The sequence below is a fragment of the Moschus berezovskii genome, chromosome 5, assembly GCF_049115385.1.
Source record: "Moschus berezovskii isolate FMDL1 chromosome 5, NW_MosBer_1.0, whole genome shotgun sequence".
Taxonomy (NCBI): domain Eukaryota; kingdom Metazoa; phylum Chordata; class Mammalia; order Artiodactyla; family Moschidae; genus Moschus; species Moschus berezovskii.
Genome location: NC_142464.1, coordinates 98,277,035 through 98,296,751, shown reverse-complemented (window position 1 = coordinate 98,296,751; position 19,717 = coordinate 98,277,035). Strand labels below are relative to the sequence as shown.

At 40.3% G+C, this 19,717-nt stretch overlaps 2 protein-coding genes across 2 annotated transcripts; both read right to left on the bottom strand.

Annotated features, from left to right (window-relative positions):
* Positions 1-7,867: 7,867 nt before the first annotated feature.
* Positions 7,868-9,115, bottom strand: LOC129561849 (platelet factor 4). The gene is made up of 3 exons (XM_055434668.2): positions 8,911-9,115; positions 8,477-8,642; positions 7,868-8,331 (listed from the first exon to the last, which is right to left on the bottom strand). The coding sequence occupies exons 1-3, from the start codon at positions 9,008-9,010 to the stop codon at positions 8,244-8,246; spliced, it is 354 nt and encodes a 117-aa protein (XP_055290643.2). The 5' UTR covers positions 9,011-9,115; the 3' UTR covers positions 7,868-8,243.
* Positions 9,116-16,295: 7,180 nt separating this feature from the next.
* Positions 16,296-17,864, bottom strand: PPBP (pro-platelet basic protein). Its single transcript, XM_055434667.2, has 3 exons — positions 17,608-17,864; positions 16,880-17,015; positions 16,296-16,754 (listed from the first exon to the last, which is right to left on the bottom strand). Exons 1-3 carry the CDS (start codon positions 17,726-17,728, stop codon positions 16,652-16,654), a joined length of 360 nt encoding a protein of 119 aa, XP_055290642.2. The 5' UTR covers positions 17,729-17,864; the 3' UTR covers positions 16,296-16,651.
* Positions 17,865-19,717: the final 1,853 nt, after the last annotated feature.

Here is a 19,717-nt window from a genome sequence, read left to right as displayed (position 1 = left end):
CCTTGACTAGATGGACTTTTGTTGGCAAAGTAATGTCTCTGCTTTTTAATATGCTGTCTAGGTTGGTCACAGCTTTTTTTCCAAGGAGCAAATGTCTTTTAAATTCATGGTTACAGTCACCATCCACAGTGATTTTGGAGCCCAGAAAAATAAAGTCTGTCACTGTTTACACTGTCTCCCCATCTATTTGCCATGAAGTGATGGGACCAGATACCATGATCTTAGTTTTCTGAATGTTGAACTTTAAGCCAGCTTTTTCACTCTCCTCTTTCACTTTCATCAAGAGGCTCTTTAGTTCTTCTCTTTCTGCCATAAGGGTGGTGTCATCTGCATATCTGAGGTTATTGATATTTCTCCCAGCAATCTTGATCCCAGCTTGTACTTCATCCAGCCCAGCTTTTCTCATGATGTACTCTGCATATAAGTTAAATAAGCAGGGTGACAGTATACAGCCTTGAGTACTCCTTTCCTGATATGGAACCAGTCTGTTGTTCCATGTCCAGTTCTAACTGTTGCCTCCTGACCTGCATACAAATTTCTCAAGAGTCAGGTCAGGTGGTCTGGTATTCCCATCTCTAAGAATTTTCCAGAGTTTGTTGTAGTCCACACAGTCAAAGTTTGCAATGGTAGATCATTTATTTTTCTGTCAGTGGCATGATTATCTGATGTTATGATCAGTCTATAAATATTTAAAATCATTCAGTTAACACTGAAAACTATTCAATGTATTAACTTTTGGCAGGGATTTTTTTTGAGGTTTGTTGGTTTTTAAGAATGCTTTTGTAAATTTCTTTTTATCTCCATGTTCTTAAAATTGTTTCCTGGGCTTTCTGAAAGTAGTACTCACTAAATAAATGACAATAGGATTGTCAAAATTGGAAAAGAATAAGGAAATGAGAAAACTTTTCTTAGAATCACATAAGAAATTTATTTTGGAAATGAAATCATCGTTACGACATTAAGGTATTAATGGAAACAAAACTTAGGAAGTCAGAAGATGAATGTAAATAAATTGCAAAAGAAAATAGAATGCATAGCAAAAAAATTTCAACTAGGAAAATTATGACTCATCATAAAAACCTGACATTGAGAATAATGTCCATGGTGTTTTCCAGTGTTCATTATTTTCCAATTTTTTAGCCAGAAATATTTTTGCTTTTATTTTTCCTTTCCAGGCTTCTTCCATATAATCAGGTAATCTTGGAGACAGAGGATTCTGAATGATACTTATTTCAGAGGTGGCTCTGCTACTGTATGATCTAGCTAGTTCATTGATTGATATTTCTGAAGTGGTTGACTGTATTAAGGAAATATGAGACCCAACTAGGTATGGTGGAAATTATGGCAGATGTAGAGAAAGTATGGCTTTGCTGTGTTTTAAATATGTGTATATTACATATATGTATGTTACATATGTTTATGTTATGCATCAAATGTGAATATCGACCATCAATAGTGTCTAATTAGCACATATTATAGCACCTGTGTGTTATTGAACTATGTAGATGGACAGATGAGGGGAACTCGTAACAGATTCTCTAACAGCTATAAATGCGACTAACAAAAAAAAAATTATAAATCATTTACTGGGCAAATGCATGAGTGTGTTATGTCTGTGGATAGTTTGGTGAAATCTCCAAGGTTAACAAGGTCAGGAGTTGGGAAGAGAGTCTTTAACATTCAGCCAACTCTCTACTGGCAAGGTGCCTCAACCTGCACCCAGTTGCACCATTACTCAACAGTACTAACTGCATTATTTCCTCCGTGTAGTTACCAGCTGACAATCATTTATTTAGCACCAACACAGTCAGACATTTTTCTGGAAGTGGGAATGAAGAGAGGTTAGTACGCATGACCCTTACTCCTTAATCTAAAAAAGGAAAACGGATAAATAATCACAGTGCAGTCTGGTTGTAATTCTAATGGGAGTGTACGTAAATTGCTTTATTTCTTTTTGCCCAGCAGATCCTATCATCATCCCTAGAATTACCAGAAAAAGAAGACTCTTTGCCCAAACAGCTGATAAGTAAGAGCTGATTGTCCCCACACCCTCCTTTCAAGTTTACTACCTCACCACAACACAGGCTAGTAATACTATAATCTCTTTATTATGTCTGCCTCAGCAAAGAAATAAATATTTGACAAGGTTATATCCAAAGTTTATTCCTTTACCTTGCTTTCTTTACTAAATAGATGGTTAAGCCAAATTCTCAATCATCAGATGTCCTGTGGATTTTATAATCTTGTAGATATGCTGGTTGATAAACATTGTGGTTTTATTATTTAATTTTCTTTTAGTTGTTACCACAAAGGGAAAATACTTGTGCCTATCATATTAACAGGTTATCTGCGCTCAAATTTTGGGTTATGGTTCTGGGATGGGGAGGCAGTTACAGCTTGTTGATCACATTCTTAATGGGTTGCTTCTTAGTTCAAGGATTGTGGCCACCACTGTTTGCAAATGATATCTGCTCTGGGGATAAAACTCCAAAAAAGGGAAGAAAAGTAGCTTTTACTTATTAAGTTCCAATTTTGACTCAGGCCTGGGATGGTTTCAATCATAAGTGAGATTTGCTACTTTCCAGAGTCCTGTGGGGTGGATATTACTGCCCTTGCTTGGCAGATGAGAAAACTAAGGAGACTCATGGTCACATAGAGTCAAAAGATGTAACCCAGACTGTCTTAGAAGCTTGTTGGGTTAAAACCAGCAACCACAAGGATAAAGAAGAATCACACAGGATGAAGAAATAAGTATGAAACCACTAATTATATTCAATGAATGTCTTTGCTTCTTTCCCAACATGTTCTAGAAAGCAGGTACTTTTGGCCCTCAATTCAGTTTGCATTAGACCCCCAAACCAAGATGCATGTGGCTGAAGCAGAATGGGCAAGGAATATAAGTAGAAGCTGCAAAGGACATAGAATCTCCACAATACAGTGACAGTGAAAGTGTTGGTCACTTAGTTGTGTCCTACTGTTTGCACACCCATGGACTGCAACCCCATCCTCTGTCCATGGAATTCTTCGGGCAAGGATACTGGAGTGGGTTGCCATTCCTTTCTCTGGGGATCCTCCTGACCCAGGGATCAAACCCAGGTCTCCCGTGTTACAGGCAGGTTCTTTACCTATTGTCTGAGCCACAAGGGTTGCCCCGTTTATATATAAATGGCTGCCAGATCACATAGGTTTATTATTTCCCTAGTCATGTAAAAACTTATTTTATTACCCCAAATTGAAATAAGAGTACTTGCTAACAAATTTCAACATGATGAAGTAATTATTGTGTTCCTTTTATGATTGCATACAATAGTATTTTATTGAAAATTAGCAGTTTTCCTCATAACAATATCAAATAACTAATATTTTGAAAAAATAGAAAGAACATCTTTGAGTAGTGAAACTACATTAAAGAACTTTTTTCTCCTTATTTCCTCTGTATTTCTATGCTATCTACAGTGAGCATGCATTCACTGCCTTTTATAATGATAAAAAATATGAGTATAACTTTATAACCAACTAAGACCTCAAAACTCCATGTGCTCAAGAGGAAGTATTTTTTACCACAACGGCCTTAAAAGGAAAAAAACGAAAAAGAATATCCCAGAGCAAAATACCCTTTGGTGGTTTTGTTTGTTGATAGGGTCTATGACTGTAGTAAGCGCCTAGTTTGTGGACATTTTCTGCTGACTAATTCCTGTCAGAAAAAAAAGAAAGAAAGAAAAAAGTTCAAGTCCATTCAATCGTTATCACTCCATGAATGTTTGAACAGCAGGCAGCTACAGTAAATTGTTACCTGATTGAGACTTCCTGGCAGGAAAGCCCTCTCTCAGCGCCATTGCTGATAAAGGCGGCAGCTTGAAAGTATTCTCAGGCTGATTAGCCATGGTGATTCTGAAGGGAGGATTAACAAGGCCCCAGAACTGGAGGACTTTGTAAAATTTATTTTGGTCCTTTGGCCCTTTGAGTCATACTTAGGAATTACTGACTCCAACTATCTATGTTTTTTGAATCAGGCAGTAAAACAAAAACAGGCAAAAAAAAAGTATTTTACCATGAGCACCTCATTTCCAATGTATCGTCTCCCAAAGTTCATTTAGCTTGAGAAATGTTGCTCTTACAACTGTTTGTTTTATTTTAATAATTATCACCAAGAATCACTCTGTTAAATGCCTTACTCAGCGATACAGTCTGACTGGAATTGTGTATTTAGAGCAATATTGAGAGAAATAATAATAGTTGTTTATAATAGTTGCTAATTTTTAAGTATAGACTATATAAGAGGAGTTATGCCAAGTGTTCGCGTACATCATCTATTTAGTCCCCACAATAATCTATGAATTAGACATTCATCCCCATTTCATAGATGAGGAAACTGAGGCACAGAGGGGAAGTGAGTATAGCCCATCCACGCGGACCATGCTAAGGACTTTGGACCTTGATGACAATTTGGGCGAAGGTGCACAGGGTGGCCCCAAAGTGAAAAGCATCAAAGGAGTGAAACTAGTTGGAAGACCTCTCCCAGTGGACACTCTAGTTCTGCAGAATGATAAACATGCTGAGGACCTAATGGTCATGTGTCTTTTTATTTTGTCATCTTGTGACCGTTTCATTTTTCCTTTTTTCCCTTGGCAAATACCTACACCACCTCCAAGAGCTGGTTTTGGGGTCAGTTCCTCTCTGAAAAATGTGCTTGTGTGAGAGGCAGCCCACTGTGAAAGCAAGAGCACAGAGGGGGAAGTCTGACCTGCTCAGCCTTCAGCAAAGTGGTCTTGAGAGACTCAGTCTTTCTGAGACTGTTAGCACAACTCTACAATGGGAATAATATTACCTAGCATGCAAAGTGGATATGGAAATGTAGATGATACTCTGAAATACTTTATAAACCTCTGTAAATAGTATCTATTTGTGCTAAATTGCTTCAGTCGTGTCCGACTCTCTTGTGACCCTGTAGTCTGCCAGGATCCTCTGTCTGTAGGATTCTCCAGGCAAGAATACAGAGTGGGTTGCCATGTTCTCCTTGAGGGGATCTTCCCAACCCAGGGATTGAACCCAAGTCTCTTGCTTCTCCTGCATTGGCAGGTGGGTTCTTCACCCCTTGCACCACCTGGGAAACCCAGTGTCTGTTTAAGGAGTTTTTTTTTTTTTTTTTTATGCGTCGAACCTGGACTGGTCACTTATGATAATATACATGCTACAATTCCATTCTCTCCAATCATTCCACCTTCACCCTCTCCCACAGAGTCCCAAAGACTGTTCTAAATGCCTATGTCTCTTTTGCAGTCTCTTATACAGGGTTCAGGTTACCATTTTTCTAAATTCCATATATATGCGTTAATATACGGTATTGATGTTCTTCTTTCTGGCTTACTTCACTCTGTATAATTGGCTCCAATTTCATCCACCTCATTAAAACTGATTCAAATGCATTCTTTTTGATGGCTGAGAAATACTCCATTGTGTATATGTACCAAAGCTTTCTTATCCATTCATCTGCAGATGGACATCTAGGTTGCTTCCATGTCCTGGCTATTATAAACAGTGCTGCAATGAACATTGGAGTACATGTGTCTCTTTCAATTCTGGTTTCCTCGGTGTGTATGCCCAGGAGTGCGATCGCTGGATCATATGGCAGTTCTATTTCCAGTTTTCTGAGGAATCTCCACACTGTTCTCCATAGTGGCTGTACTAGTTTGCATTCCCACCAACAGTGTAAGAGGGTTCCCTTCTCTCCACACCCTCTCCAGCACTTATTGCATGTAGACTTTTGGATAGCAGCCATTCTGACTGGTGTGAAATGGTATCTCATTGTGGTTTTGATTTGCATCTCTCTGATGATGAGGGATGTTGAGCATTTTTTCATGTGTTTATTAGCCATCTTTATGTCTTCTTTGGAGAAATGTCTGTTTAGTTCTTTGGCCCATTTTTTGATTGGGTCACTTAGTTTTCTGGAATTAAGCTGCAGGAGCTGCTTGTATAATTTGGAGATTAGTCCTTTATCAGTTGCTTCATTTGCAATTATTGTCTCCCATTCTGAAGGTTGTCTTCTCACCTTGCTTAGAGTTTCCTTTGCTGTGCAGAAGCTTTTGATTTTAATTAGGTCCCATTTGTTTATTTTTGCTTTTATTTCCAATATTCTGGGAGGTGGGTCTTGGAGGATCCTGCTGTGATTTATGTCGGAGAGTGTTTTGCCTACGTTCTCCTCTAGGAGTTTTATAGTTTCTGGTCTTACATTTAGATCTTTAATCCATTTTGAGTTTATTTTGGTGTATGGTGTTAGGAAGTGTTCTAGTTTCATTCTTTTACAAGTGGCTGACAAGTTTTCCCAGCACCATTTGTAAAAGAGACTGTCTTTTCTCCATTTTATATTCTTGCCTCCTTTGTCGAAGATAAGGTGTCCATAGGAGCGTGGGTTTATCTCTGGGCTTTCTATTTTGTTCCATTGATCTATATTTCTGTCTTTATGCCAGTACCATACTGTCTTGATGACTGTGGCTTTGTAATAGAGCCTGAAGTCCGGCAGGTTAATTCCCCCAGTTCCATTCTTCTTCCTCAAGATTGCTTTGGCTATTCGAGGTTTTTTGTATTTCCATACAAATTGTGAGATTATTTGTTCTAGTTCTGTGAATGTTTAAGGAGTTTGATATCTCAAAGCCTCCTCACTTCCCCCACCTCAAGAAGACAGAATAGGGCATTCTCCATTTTCTCTTAGCAGTCTAAGCCTGAGTCTACACAAACACTGCCACCTTAGGTTGAAATGGCATTAGCTCATGGGTAAAGGTCTGTAGCTTTCTCCTGCTTCAACCAAAGCTGCTTTCTTGCCCATTATGGTAGGATCTCCATACCCTAACCTTATAGAGCAAAAAAATATTTCACAGGGTCCTTTTAAGAGGTGGGCAGGGTGTAACTAGAAGGCTCAGAGGTGACAATAAAAGCAGAAGTTCAAGTGATGTAGTTTGAAGACAGAGGTAGGGGCCAGGAGTTGTGGAATGCAGGTGTCTTCTTGAAGCTGAGAAAGTCGAGGAAATGGATTGTTGCTAGAACCTCCAGAAGGAATTCAGCTCTGAGGACACCTTCCGATTAGCCTGTAAGCCCCATTTTTGGCTTGTGACATCTAGAACTGTATGATAACAAATCTGTGTTGTTTAAACCACAGAATCTTTTTGGTACTTTGTTACAGAAGCAAGGTAACTAATGCACCCATCTTTCAACACCATCCTTTCTTCCCTTAGCATAGCAGTGTCTTCTCAAAGAATAAATGAAAATACAACCTGTATCTCTCTTAATTTCCACAGCTGTTTAACACACAACCTCAATATCTCCAATATAACTCATGGGCCAGTGACAAACTGTTAGTAGGCTTTCCTGAACCTAAGAATATTGAGGAAAACATCTATTAAAAACATTTTCCTGCTCAGAGCAAAACTCATGGTATCTAAATGGAGTGTAATAAGAACCAATTCTGTAAGCTTGCCAAATGTGGGATTTATTACTAGTATTAACATGAGCACAAGAACTGATTTTCTTTTTTTTTGGCCACATCCCATGACAAGTGGGATCTTAGTTCCCTGACCCAGGGTTGAACTGGTGCCTCCTGCACTGGAAGTGTGGAGTTTTAACCACTGGGCTCCCAGGGAAGACCCCAAGAACTGTTTTTAACATTTCATTTTTGTGAAATGTCAACATTATTAAAGGACCAATAATGAGTAAAATATTTTAATGTCATGCTCTGGAATATATTTCCATTAAGTAGTAGAGAATTCTAGTTTCATTTTTATCAATTTTCTATCCTAGGGTGCAGTATAAATTTTAAGGGGATAAAAGCAGAGTCCGCTATATTTAATTTTTTTTAGAAAAGCAGCCCAGAAAGTTTAAGTGCAATTAATATTTATTGGCAAAGTTAATTGTGACATTAATAGGTAAATAAGTAGTTATTAAGAAATATAATCACAGAAATATGCAAATTTCATCAGCCAACATATACTAAATAAAGCCAGTTTTTATTAAACCAAATCTTCTTTCAAAATACATTTTTGCTTAAAATTCTGGAGATTTTTCTTCATATGAAATTGTGATATGTCAACGTTATTTCCTTGCTCTATTGAGGCATACTATCAAAACTTCATTTTTTTATTTATGTATAGTTTCAAGGATAATAAAAACATCAGATGATTTGTTTTCCACAGGTAGATTTAAAATTTAAAAAAAAAAAGAAGAGGAAACATTTTCTATAGAGATTTAGGCAGCTAACTCTTCAAAAGCCTCTTGATTACTTTCTTATACAGAGGATTCTGCTGGTCCAGGCAAATTTTCCTCCCCGTCTTCAGCGTAGCTCTGCCAGAGAAAGAAGAGGGGTGCGTTTCAGTCCTCGGGGTTTGAATTTAGAATTAGGCTGTCGGGGAGGCGGCGGGGTTTAGAGGGACGGTGGGGAAGGGGAGAGCAGAGGGTGGGGACGAAAGAAGCAAGTTCCAGGACTCACATCAGTTGGGGACTGGGGCAGTGGAGCCCGGCCCCGATCACTTCCAGGCTGGAGATGTGCCTGGGGTGAATCCCCGAAGTGGTCTTCAGGCACACGCATTGCAGGTCCTCCTCTCCACCTTCAGGGTCCATTGGGAGCGGGACGAAGGTGGCAGGGAATGACGACTCTGTGAATAGTCAGAGGGACCTTGGGGATCTTCTCACTGCCTTGAACCTTCATTTCCTCATCCACATCCACAAACCACATCCCTCTGAAAGAGCATTACCGGCTAGGTGATCCAGCGCACCGGGCAGCACGTGGCACCGCGCCTTCACACGTAGCGAGCGCTCGGGAAATCCTAGCTGGGATCCGGAGATTACCGACTCCGTTCCCGGGACTTCCTGGACTCTCTGCTGCCCCGGACCTCTCCCCGCCCTGCTTCCGTCAGCGCTCACCTTGGGCGAGGGCGATGGCTGGCAGGAGCAGCAGCCCCAGGAGAAGCAGCCCCTGGCTGGACCGCGAGCGGGAGGCTTGGGGTGCGACTGCCGGGTTCATCGCGCTCAGGAGTGCCAGCCGGAGCCGAGAGCCAGCGCACGGGCAGCAGACTGGCGCTCCGCAGACTCGTGGTTCCCCATCCTCTCCAGACCCGTTTTATCCCTGCCGTCTGGCCGCTTCTTCGGAAGCTTGGGGTGGAGGGTGGGGAACCGCGGTGCGGAAAAGGACACTTGCAGAATTGGGCTCTGGACAGACAAGATTAGGCGAGAAAAAAAGCCAGAGATTAGCAGTCTTACTGGGAGCTGGTGGCAGGATCCAACCCCCACCCTGAATTCACATTACATTCGTACAGTTAGAAATAGTACTTCAACCTTATAAAAACGCCTTTATTATTCATTTATTTATTGGCAGTGCTAGATCTTCCCTTGCTATGTAGGGGCTTTCGCCAATTGCCAGCAGGGGCTACTCTTCTTGCAGTGCTGGGGGAGTCTCTCATTACAGTGGCTTCTCTTGTTGGAAAGCACCAGCCCTAGACACAGGGGGCTTGGGTAGTTGCCCTGCACCATGTGGAATCTTCCTGGATCATGGATGGAACCTGTGGCCCCTGCCTTGGCAAGTGGATTCGTAACCGCTGGACCACCAGGGAAGTCCCTAAAAGTGTCTGTTTTCTTTGTTATGTGCAATAGTAGAGGCTCTCTGCAGTCACTGTTTCGCAATTTCTGCAGCAGGAGTTTCTGTTTCCTTCTCCCAACTGCCTTCTCAAGAACTGCTCCTTCACTTCTGTTTCTTGTGGATGACCATTGAGTTGAACCTGGCAGCTGTGTGTCTTCAAGATGTGTGTTTTGTCATGGTGTTCTGCTGCTAAAAAGTTGAATTTGGTCTCTAGGTGAGGACTTGGTTCCAGAAGTTAGGTGAATATGGAAAGCTTCCCCAGACTCTTGAATGGGATCTCCCCAGCTTTATCAACCATCAACCAATACATCCTAGGAAGCAAAATCTGTTGTCCTCGTAAGTCCTCTTATTCTAAGAATTGTAACATGAATATCTGGATTCATTCTTTCTGTAAAAACTTTACTGCCCAGGTATTTCTTCATTTTGCTCACCCTGGAAGAGAGACCAAGGATAGTGTTCAGGTCTTCCAGACCCTGCTGCCACCAGGGACAGGGTGAGGTGGGCTGCACCATTGGCGGGAGCAGGGGTGCTCTCAGGAGGACACAGAGCATATGGGAGCTGACTATGGAAAAGATGCCACCAGAATCCTGCACGAAAAAGTTCAGGGGTCAATGTGGACTGATCTCTGCTGGCCTCAACCTGCAGCAGCTTGAAGTAGGGTTTCGGTTCCTGGCCAGAGATTAAGGTCGGGTGGTGGTGGGGAAAGCACCAAATATTAGCCACTAGACCAGTGGTCAGTGACAAGGCACTGGCTTTTCAGCTTTGCACAAAAAAATTCTCACAAAGAGGAAAAGTAGTGAAACAAGTGACGTGTTTCTTAGGAGGAAAAAAAAAAAGTAGAGTATGTGTGGATAGACACACGGGTGGACTTAGTGAGAGAGTCTCGCTCTCGTGGTAGTTTAAATCACTTTCATGGGGGCATTTCTTCCACGTTTCTTTTGGTCAATCATTTTTATTTTCCTGGTTCAGAGTCTGTATTTGGTATATCTCAGAATCCTCCCATGTGTATGCATGCATCACTTAACCAATTAGAAGATGTCTATGGGTAGTTAGCATCACTTAACATGGAATGGCACCTCCTCCCTTTTTGACTTTCAAGGAGCCTCTCTGTATATGACTGTGGCTCAGATCATGAACTCCTTATTGCTAAATTCAGACTTAAATTGAAGTAGGGAAAACCACTAGACCATTCAGGTATGACCTAAATCAAATCCCTTATGATTATACAGTGGAAGTGACAAATAGATTCAAGGGATTAGACACAATGCCTGAAGAACTATGGATGGAGGTTCCTAACATTGTCAAGGAGGCAGTGATCAAAATCATCTGCAAGAAAAAGAAATGCAAAAAGGCAAAATAGTTGTTTGAGAAGGGTTTACAAAAAGCTGAGAAAAGAAGAGAAGTGAAAGGCAAAGGAGAAAAGGAAAGATATATCCATCTGAATGCAGAGTTCCAAAGAATAGCAAGGAGAGATAAGAAAAACTTCCTAAATGAACGATGCAAAGAAATAGAGGAAAACAATAGAATGGGGAAGACTAGAGATCTCTTCATGAAAATTAGAGATACCAAGGGAACATTCCATGCAAAGATGGGCACAATAAAGGACAGAAACGATATGGACCTAACAAAAGCAGAAGATATTAAGAAGAGGTGGCAAGAATACATAGAAGAATTATATAAAATAAGATCTTAATGACCCAGATAGCCATGATGCTGTGACCACTCACCTAGAGCTAGACATCCTGGACTGCAAAGTCAAGTGGGCCTTAGGAAGCATCACTATGAACAAAGCTAGTGGAGGTGATGGAATTCCAGTTGAGCTATTTGAAATCCTCAAAGATGATGCCGTGAAAGTGCTGCACTCAATATGCCCGAAAATTTGGAAAACTCAACAGGGGTCACGGGACTGGAACAGGCCAGTTTTCTTTCCAATCCCAAAGAAAGGCAATGCCAAAGAATGTTCAAACTACTGCACAGTTGAGCTCATTTCACATGCTAGCAAAGTGATGCTCAAAATTCTCCAAGCGAGGTTTCAACATTAAGAGAACTGAGAACTCCCAGATGTACAAGCTGGATTTAGAAAAGGCAGAGGAACCAGAGATCAAGGTGCCAATATCCACTGGATCATAGAAAAAAGCAAGAGAGTTCCAGAAAAACATCTATTTCTGCTTCAGTGACTACACTAAAGACTCTGACTGTGTGGATCACAACAAACTGTGGAAAATTCTTCAAGAGATGGGAATATCAGACCACCTTACTTGCTTCCTGAGAAATCTGTATGCAGGTCAAGAAGCAACAGTTAGAACCAGACATAGAACAACTGACTGGTTCCAAATTGGGAAAGAAGTATGTCAAAACTTTATATTGTCACCTTGCTTATTTAACTTATATGCAGAGTATGTCATGCACAATGCCAGACTAGATGAAGTCCAAGCTTGAGTCAAGATTGGCGGGAGAAGTATCAATAACCTCAGATATGCAGATGACACCACCCTTATGGCAGAAAGTGAAGAGGAACTAAAGAGCCTCTTGATGAAAGTGAAAGAGGAGAGTGAAAAAGCTGGATTAAAACTCAGCATTCAAAAAATAAAAATCATGGCATCTGGTCCCATCACTTCATGGCAAATAGATGGGGAAAAAATAGAAACTGAAAGACTTTATTTTCTTGGGCTCCAAAATCACTGCAGATGGTGACTGCAGCCATGAAATTAAAAGACGTTTGTTCCTTGGAAGAAAAGCTATGACCAACTTAGATAGTATATTAAAAAGCAGAGACATTACTTTGCCAACAAAGGTTTGTCCAGTCAAAGCTATGGTTTTTCCCGTGGTCATGTATAGATGTGAGCGTTGGACCATAAAGAAAACTGAGCACCAAAGAATTGATACCTTTGAACTGTGGTGTTGGAGAAGACTCTTGAGAGTCTGTTTGACAGCAAGGAGATCAAACCAGTTAATCCTAAAGGAAAGCAGTCCTGAATATTCATTGGAAGGACCTATGCTGAAGCTGAAGCTCCAGTACTTTGGCCAGCTAATGCGAAGAACTGACTCATTGGAAAAGACCCTGATGCTGGGAAAGATTGAAGGCGAAGAAGGAGACCAGAGAGGATGATATGGTTGGATGTTATCACTGACTCAATGAACATGAGTTTAAGCAAGCTCCGGGAGTTGGTGATGCTGCAGTCCATGAGGTTGCAGAGTTGGACATGACTGAGCAACTGAACTGAACTGAGTTCAGGCAGGGCTCCTGACTTAGAGAATGAGAAATATGTGGCCTCTCATCTTCTATGTGGGCAGGGCCTAGCCTCCTCCCTTCAGTGTTCTTGCTATTTTTGTCTTGGGGTATCAGTCCACAGAAAACAAACTCCAACTCTTTGCTCCGGGGCCTTTCTATCTCCTGCCTCAAGACCATCTTCCCTTCCCTTAGAAAGAATGACTTTGGCTTTGATTAGGGAAAAATACACCCTCATCTCAAAGCCAGAGGCTCTCTGTCATACTGATTAATTGCGGTGAAGGGCCTTGGAAGCCCACTGAATGGACCAAGCTGACCTCTTAAGGCTCAGCAGGACCTGACCTCTGCAGGGATGTGCGGTTGAATTCCTAGACCTGGAATGTGCTTTCTCTTACTCTCTCACCACCTGTCCTTTCATCTAGCTAAGTTCTACTCATATTTCTGATGTCAGCTGAAATATTGCCTCCCCAGAGGGATCTTCCCTGACAGCTAAAGCAACTCATGTTCCCTTTTGTTGTCATGTAGCACCCACTGCTTCTCCTGTTTGTCACAGCTCATATAAACACATGCACATGACATGCATACATATTTAAATGTATTTAAAATGGTTTCTTTTCCTAAATGAAAAGTTCCATGAGCTGTGAGATAGTGTTGTCTATCACTATTCTAACTCCCTGCTAAAAGGAAAAGTGAAGTGTTGGTTGCTCAGTCATGTCAAACTCTTTGAGACCCCCTGGACTGTAGCCCACCAGGCTCCTCTGTCCATGGGATTCTCCAGGCAGGCATATTTGAGTGGGTTGCCTTTCCCTTCTCCAGCTCCCTGGTAGGGACTCAATATAAAGCTCTACATTAGTGAAGATGATGAATGTTGAAAATGATAATGATGAGGCTTTGACATGTTCAAGTGCTGTTTCTTTGTGCAGTAGGAGCATACCTCTATACGAACATGTGGTTGTAATTATTTGTCAGCCTGTCTGCATCTCCCACCAGACAATTATCTCTTCAAGGACAATTCTCCATGACTTATAGGTCTTTGAATACCCAGCATCTTCACAATGGCTAGTAGAGCATGTGGTATAAGTCATATGTATTTATGGAACTGAAACTTGAGATCCCATTTGGGTTAGCACATAGGGAATGGATATGGATGGGCAACATACTGGATTTGTACAATCTGACCCCCAAAATTCAATATTTGCAGTGTAAAGAAACTCAGGGAGTAGTGGCATTTAATTCATTCTTTCTCTGCATCTAAATAGAATAATTCAATATGTGCTCACAAAAGTAAAAGACATATGCATAATGAAGGAGGTATTAGCATAGTGTAAAAACTGTGTCGTGTCTCAGGAGGTGGCCCTCCTGGATTTCAGTAGGAGATCCTAGAGAAATGAATGAGATGCTGAGCTATTTTAAATTATTGGTGAAAAACTGATGACCGTGAGTGCTTTATTTATTACATGTTTATTTGTGTGTATTATTTGCTAACTATTACTTAATAAATGTGTTTATTTTGTACACAAAACATTTAAGCCATCAAATCTATAATGATGAAAGCATAATAAAAAGAAACCTAACAATGCATAGATTGTGAACTAAATGCTTCATACATGAGTGCTCCCTAAACTCCACGTTCAGGTTGGGGTAGATGAGCTGATGTCTTCTATAATCATCATAGGATGTTTAGTATGCTATTTATGTATCAAGTCTTATTTTCTGTGTCAATAACATTATGTGAAACATAATATAATCTCTTCATTAGAGAAAGAAAAATCAAGCAAAGTGTTAAGATGTTGTGATTAATAGCACAGTTTCAAATCGCCCCTCTGCCACCTACTTAGTTATTTGATTCTGAGGCAAATTTCCTAATTTCTTTGAACTTCGATTTCTTCTCTGCAGCACTACTGCTGCTGCTGCTAAGTCGCTTCAGTTGTGTCCGACTCTGTGCGACCCCATAGACGGCAGCCCACCAGGCTCCCCCGTCCCTGGGATCCTCCAGGCAAGAACACTGGAGTGGGTCACCATTTCCTTCCCTAATGCATGAAAGTGAAAAGTGAAAGTGAAGTCTCTCAGTCGTGTCAGACTCTTAGCGACCCCATGGACTGTAGCCCACCAGGCTCCTCCATCCATGGGATTTTCCAGGCAATAGTACCTGAGTGGGTTGCCTTTGCCTTCTCCCTGTAGCATTGGGGATGCTAATTATAATAATAATAAATACTAACATTGACCTATGGATTATTGTGTGACATGGATTATTTTCAGCACTTTGAATTTATTAGCTCTTAATTTTCACATCAACTCCATGAGATAAGCAATATTATTAGGCCATTTTAGAAATGAAGAAACAAGGCACAGAGAATTTATGCAACCTGACCAAAGTTTCACAGCTAGTAAGTGGCGGACTAAGTTACCCAGTTATTCTCTCTTTAGAGGATGTGCTCTTAACCACATCATAGCTATCTTGTAAGAATTATTTAATTCTTTACAATTATTTAATTATAATGCACGCAAAACAATTATTTTCTCTGGCATATTAATAGTGTTATAAATATAATAATATTAATAGTTATTAATAAAGTTTAGCTATTACTATAGTACATTAAAAATAGCACAAATCATCAACCAGTGAATTTTGTTATCCATTTTGTTAAATACCAACGTTTTTAAAAAATAAAAAGATAATTAAGGCTTTTCCCCCTAATAATTCTGTTAAAAGTAATAATATATGACAACAAAGCAATAATAAGTTTGATTTTATGTTAATATTTCTGTAAGAATAGTATGGGTATGTTTTAAGGGATTAGAATGAAAGAGATTCTGTTGATTATAAAATAATTAGTAGTCTGGTAAAGTTTAAATTCTCTCTTGTCCTTATTTGCAAGACTGATTCTCATACAGAAAATGTAACCATGTAGATATTAAGTAAGCAAAAATGTACAAACATGTTGGGGTAAAATATTCAACACCAAGGAGAATCTGTTGTTATTATTAAAAATACTGTATCATTGAAGATATATATGATATCATATACCATCACATATTGTTTGCTCTACTGGTATTAAGTGTGTCTACTATAAAGTAAATAACCACTGCTCACAAGACTCACATTCTACAATTTTATTATTGTTAGGATTTGAAGGCTAAAGTAAACATTGGAAAAATCTTTCAGATAATGTTTTGAAACAAGACATCCTAGGACTAACACAATGAAAAATCTATTAAATCCCTAAATGTATTAATAAACATTTATTGAGCAAGTGCTCCATGCTGGGCTGTGTGTGGTTTCTAATATCACTTACCATTATGGAATCATCATGGTCATGTCTAGTCTACCAGTACAGTGGAGCATGATAAGTTAAGACAAATGTATTTGGAAAGAAACTTTTAAAGAAAGAAATGCAAAACACATTACCACATTTAGCCAAGAGTTAGGGAATAAAACATATGTTGTATTTTGAAACAAGCCTTTCTTTTTTATTAATTTTCAGAATGTTTTTACACTATTTTAAAAGGTTACTTTCCATTTACAGTTATTGCAAAATATTGGTTATATTCCTCCTGTTATACAATACATCCTTGAGACTGTCTTACACCCTAGCCATGCTCACTTTTATCTTCTCCCTGTCATTTATTAACCAGCCATCTCAGAACAAATTGTGACTTTTTGAGACAGAATGGAAAACATATCCAAAGTTTAATATAGTATGACTAGGTATCCTGGATAAATAAGAACTCTAGAAAGCCAAGATTTCAACTTCTGTTCTTCTTGGGAGATAAAAAGGTTTGACAGAAAGTGAAAAAGATTAAGCAGCTGACCCACCATCTTCCAATATTTTCTGGACTATTTTCTTGATTCTGGGGGCTTCCGGATTCAGGCAGATTTTCTTCCCATTCTTCAGCTCGGCTCTGCAAGAGAGAGTAGAATTATCTTGAGCATCCTGGCACATCATCAGAAGGGATCCAGCAGTGGTGGTAGGGAGGGAGATGGAGAACTTCCTTAGGGAGGCAATACTAGAGAAGCAGAGACTTACATTACTTCGACTTTGGCACAGTGGGGTCCTGCCCTGTTGACCTCCAAACTTTGGATGTTACTGGGATGAATGCCAGAGGTGGTCTTCACACACAAGCAGCGAAGTTCAACGTGTAGCAATCTCTCCTTACCACTAACTAGGGCAGAAGGTACAATTCTATTAGTGGTCATGATTATCTCCTGCTGCTGCTGCTAAGTCACTTCAGTCATGTCCGACTCTGTGTGACCCCATAGACAGCAGCCCCCCAGGCTCCCCCATCCCTGGGATTCTCCAGGCAAGAACACTGGAGTGGGTTGCCATTTCCTTCTCCAATGAGTGAAAGTGAAAATTGAAAGTGAAGTCACTCAGTCGTGTCCAACTCTTAGCGACCCCACGGACTGCAGCCTACCAGGCTCCTCCATCCATGGGATTTTCCAGGCAATAGTACTGGAGTGGCCTTCTCCGTGATTATCTCCTAGATCTTATCTATTGATGAGTACTTCCCTCACAAGGCCATTGTGAATATGATCGACCTGTCAACCTTTACTAAAGCACCTAGCAGAAGTCCTGGCACAGGTCAAGTGCCCACAGAGTACAGCATCTCCATTTGTAATTATCCATATAGTGCCCTTCTCTAGTCCCAAAGGCACTAAGGCAGTCCCTCCCCCAGACACAGCTGCAGCAGAAGCAGCCTCAGGTTAGGAGAAGCAGAGAGTCTACTATTCACCTCTCCCTAAAGTTTCTCTTACGTTTTCCATTGGTGGAGGGAACCAGCATTGTCAGGAGCAGTGACATCAGCAGCAACACCTGTAGGACAGGAAGTGGGCTGGACACGGTAAATGAGGAGGTGGCGTCAGGTCTGAGGCTCATGGTGGAAAAGACTTGAGTTAGAGCTGTTCCCAGGAGGGTGAACTGCTGCTCAGGAGTCTACAGCTCAGTGGTTTTCACAGTTGCCTGATGTCTTTTATACACTGTGCCTCAAGGCCAGTAAGGAGAAAAAGGATAGGGATAGGGGAAGTGAGGGTGTGTGGTAACACAAGTGTAAGAGTAGTTAAGTTGTGCCCAACCCAGATAAATGCCAGGCAAGTCAAATTCCTGCTAAATTTCATTTGCTGCATCCCTGCACATGCTCACTCCCCCTTTCTCAATATCCATCTCCCTTACACATATTTAGGCAAGAACTAGACTGAAATATATTTTCTTTGAATAATTATGTAACATGCCCTGCCTTTCCTATAATGCAATTTAGAGGCCTGATAGACATTTTAGGTATATCTGAAAGCATAAATGTGTGGCCCTTGGAAAAGAGAATTATCTTCCCTTTCCAGTCGTCAAGGAAAACAGATGTTACTATCTTGGTTGCTGATAAGTGCTTGGATTCGTTTGAAGTATGTGGATAAAATAGGAGCCAATTATCATCAAAACTTAACTTTATATATTAGTTTATGGACTCCTTTCTGTCTTCCAAATGTACTGTCTTTTATAATTTCATCCAGAAACTAGAAGCAAACTCATCCTCCTTTGTATTATAAAATAAATTACTTTTTACTTTTTTCTATCTTCTGAGTTCACTTTAGAAAATAAGACCCAACAGTTTTATTTTTCCTTTTATTATTAATCTAACAATGTATGATACAATTCAATGCAAAAGATTTATAAACTGTAGATAAAACATTCAAGTTCCTCTTCATCATTGCTCCACCTTCTGGGTCTCCAATGGCAACCATTGGTAAAAATTTGGCATTAGTTTTCCATTCTATCTACATTTATATATACACATATACATATATAATACATAAAGATATACATATATATAGAGAGATAGACATAGACCCTTTTTTATACACTTGGAGTTATACAGCTTTTGTTCTATAAAACTATGTCTTCATCATCCTTTCATGTTACCTCAATGTCATTTTTCTCCATTCTTTTCAATGTCTGCATAATATTCTATAGATAGGCAATTGTCATCCAACCTCTGTCCTACTGGCAACCTTGTAGGCCTTTCCAGTTTTGCACTTATGGATTGCAGTAAGATCTTTATGAAAGTCTTAAACTCTAATTAAGTCTCTTTATCTCAAACCCCACGTCATAAGGACAAAGCCTGGCAGATGAACTGGGGCCGGGGTGCCACATATCACATACTGGCTGGTGTATGCTGTCTTCTGGATCTCTGACTCATCTTTGAGATGCTTCCACAATAGGACTGTACACTTTTGGTTTGGGGTTTTTTTTTAAAGGTTTCAAAAAATGACATTTCTTAAAAGTTCAGTTCAGTTCAGTCGTTCAGTTGTGCCTGACTCTTTTCGACCCCATAGATTGTAGCATGCAAGGCCTCCCTGTCCATCACCAACTCCCGGAGCTTACTCAAACTCATGTCCATTTGGTCGGTGATGCCATCCAACCATCTTATCCTCTGTTGTCCCCTCCTCCTCCTGCCTTCAATCTTTCCCAGCATCAGGGTCTTTTCCAATGAGTCAGTTCTTCCCATCAGGTAGCCAAAGTATTGGAGCTCCAGCTTCAACATCAGTCCTTTCAGTGAATATTCAGGACTGCTTTCCTTTAGGATGGACAGATAGGATCTCCTTGCAGTCCAAGGGACTCTCGAAAGTCTTCTCCAACATCACAGTTCAAAAGCACCAGTTATTTGGCTCTGAGCTTTCTTTATGGTCCAACTCTCACATCCATACGTGACTACTGGTAAAAACCATAGCTTTGACTAGATGGGCCTTTGTCGGCAAAGTAACGTCTCTGCTTTTAATGTTCTGTCCTAGGTTGGTCACAACTTTTCTTCCAAGAAGCAAGTGTCTTTTAATTTCATGGCTGCAGGCACTATTTGCAGTGATTTTGGAGCCCAAG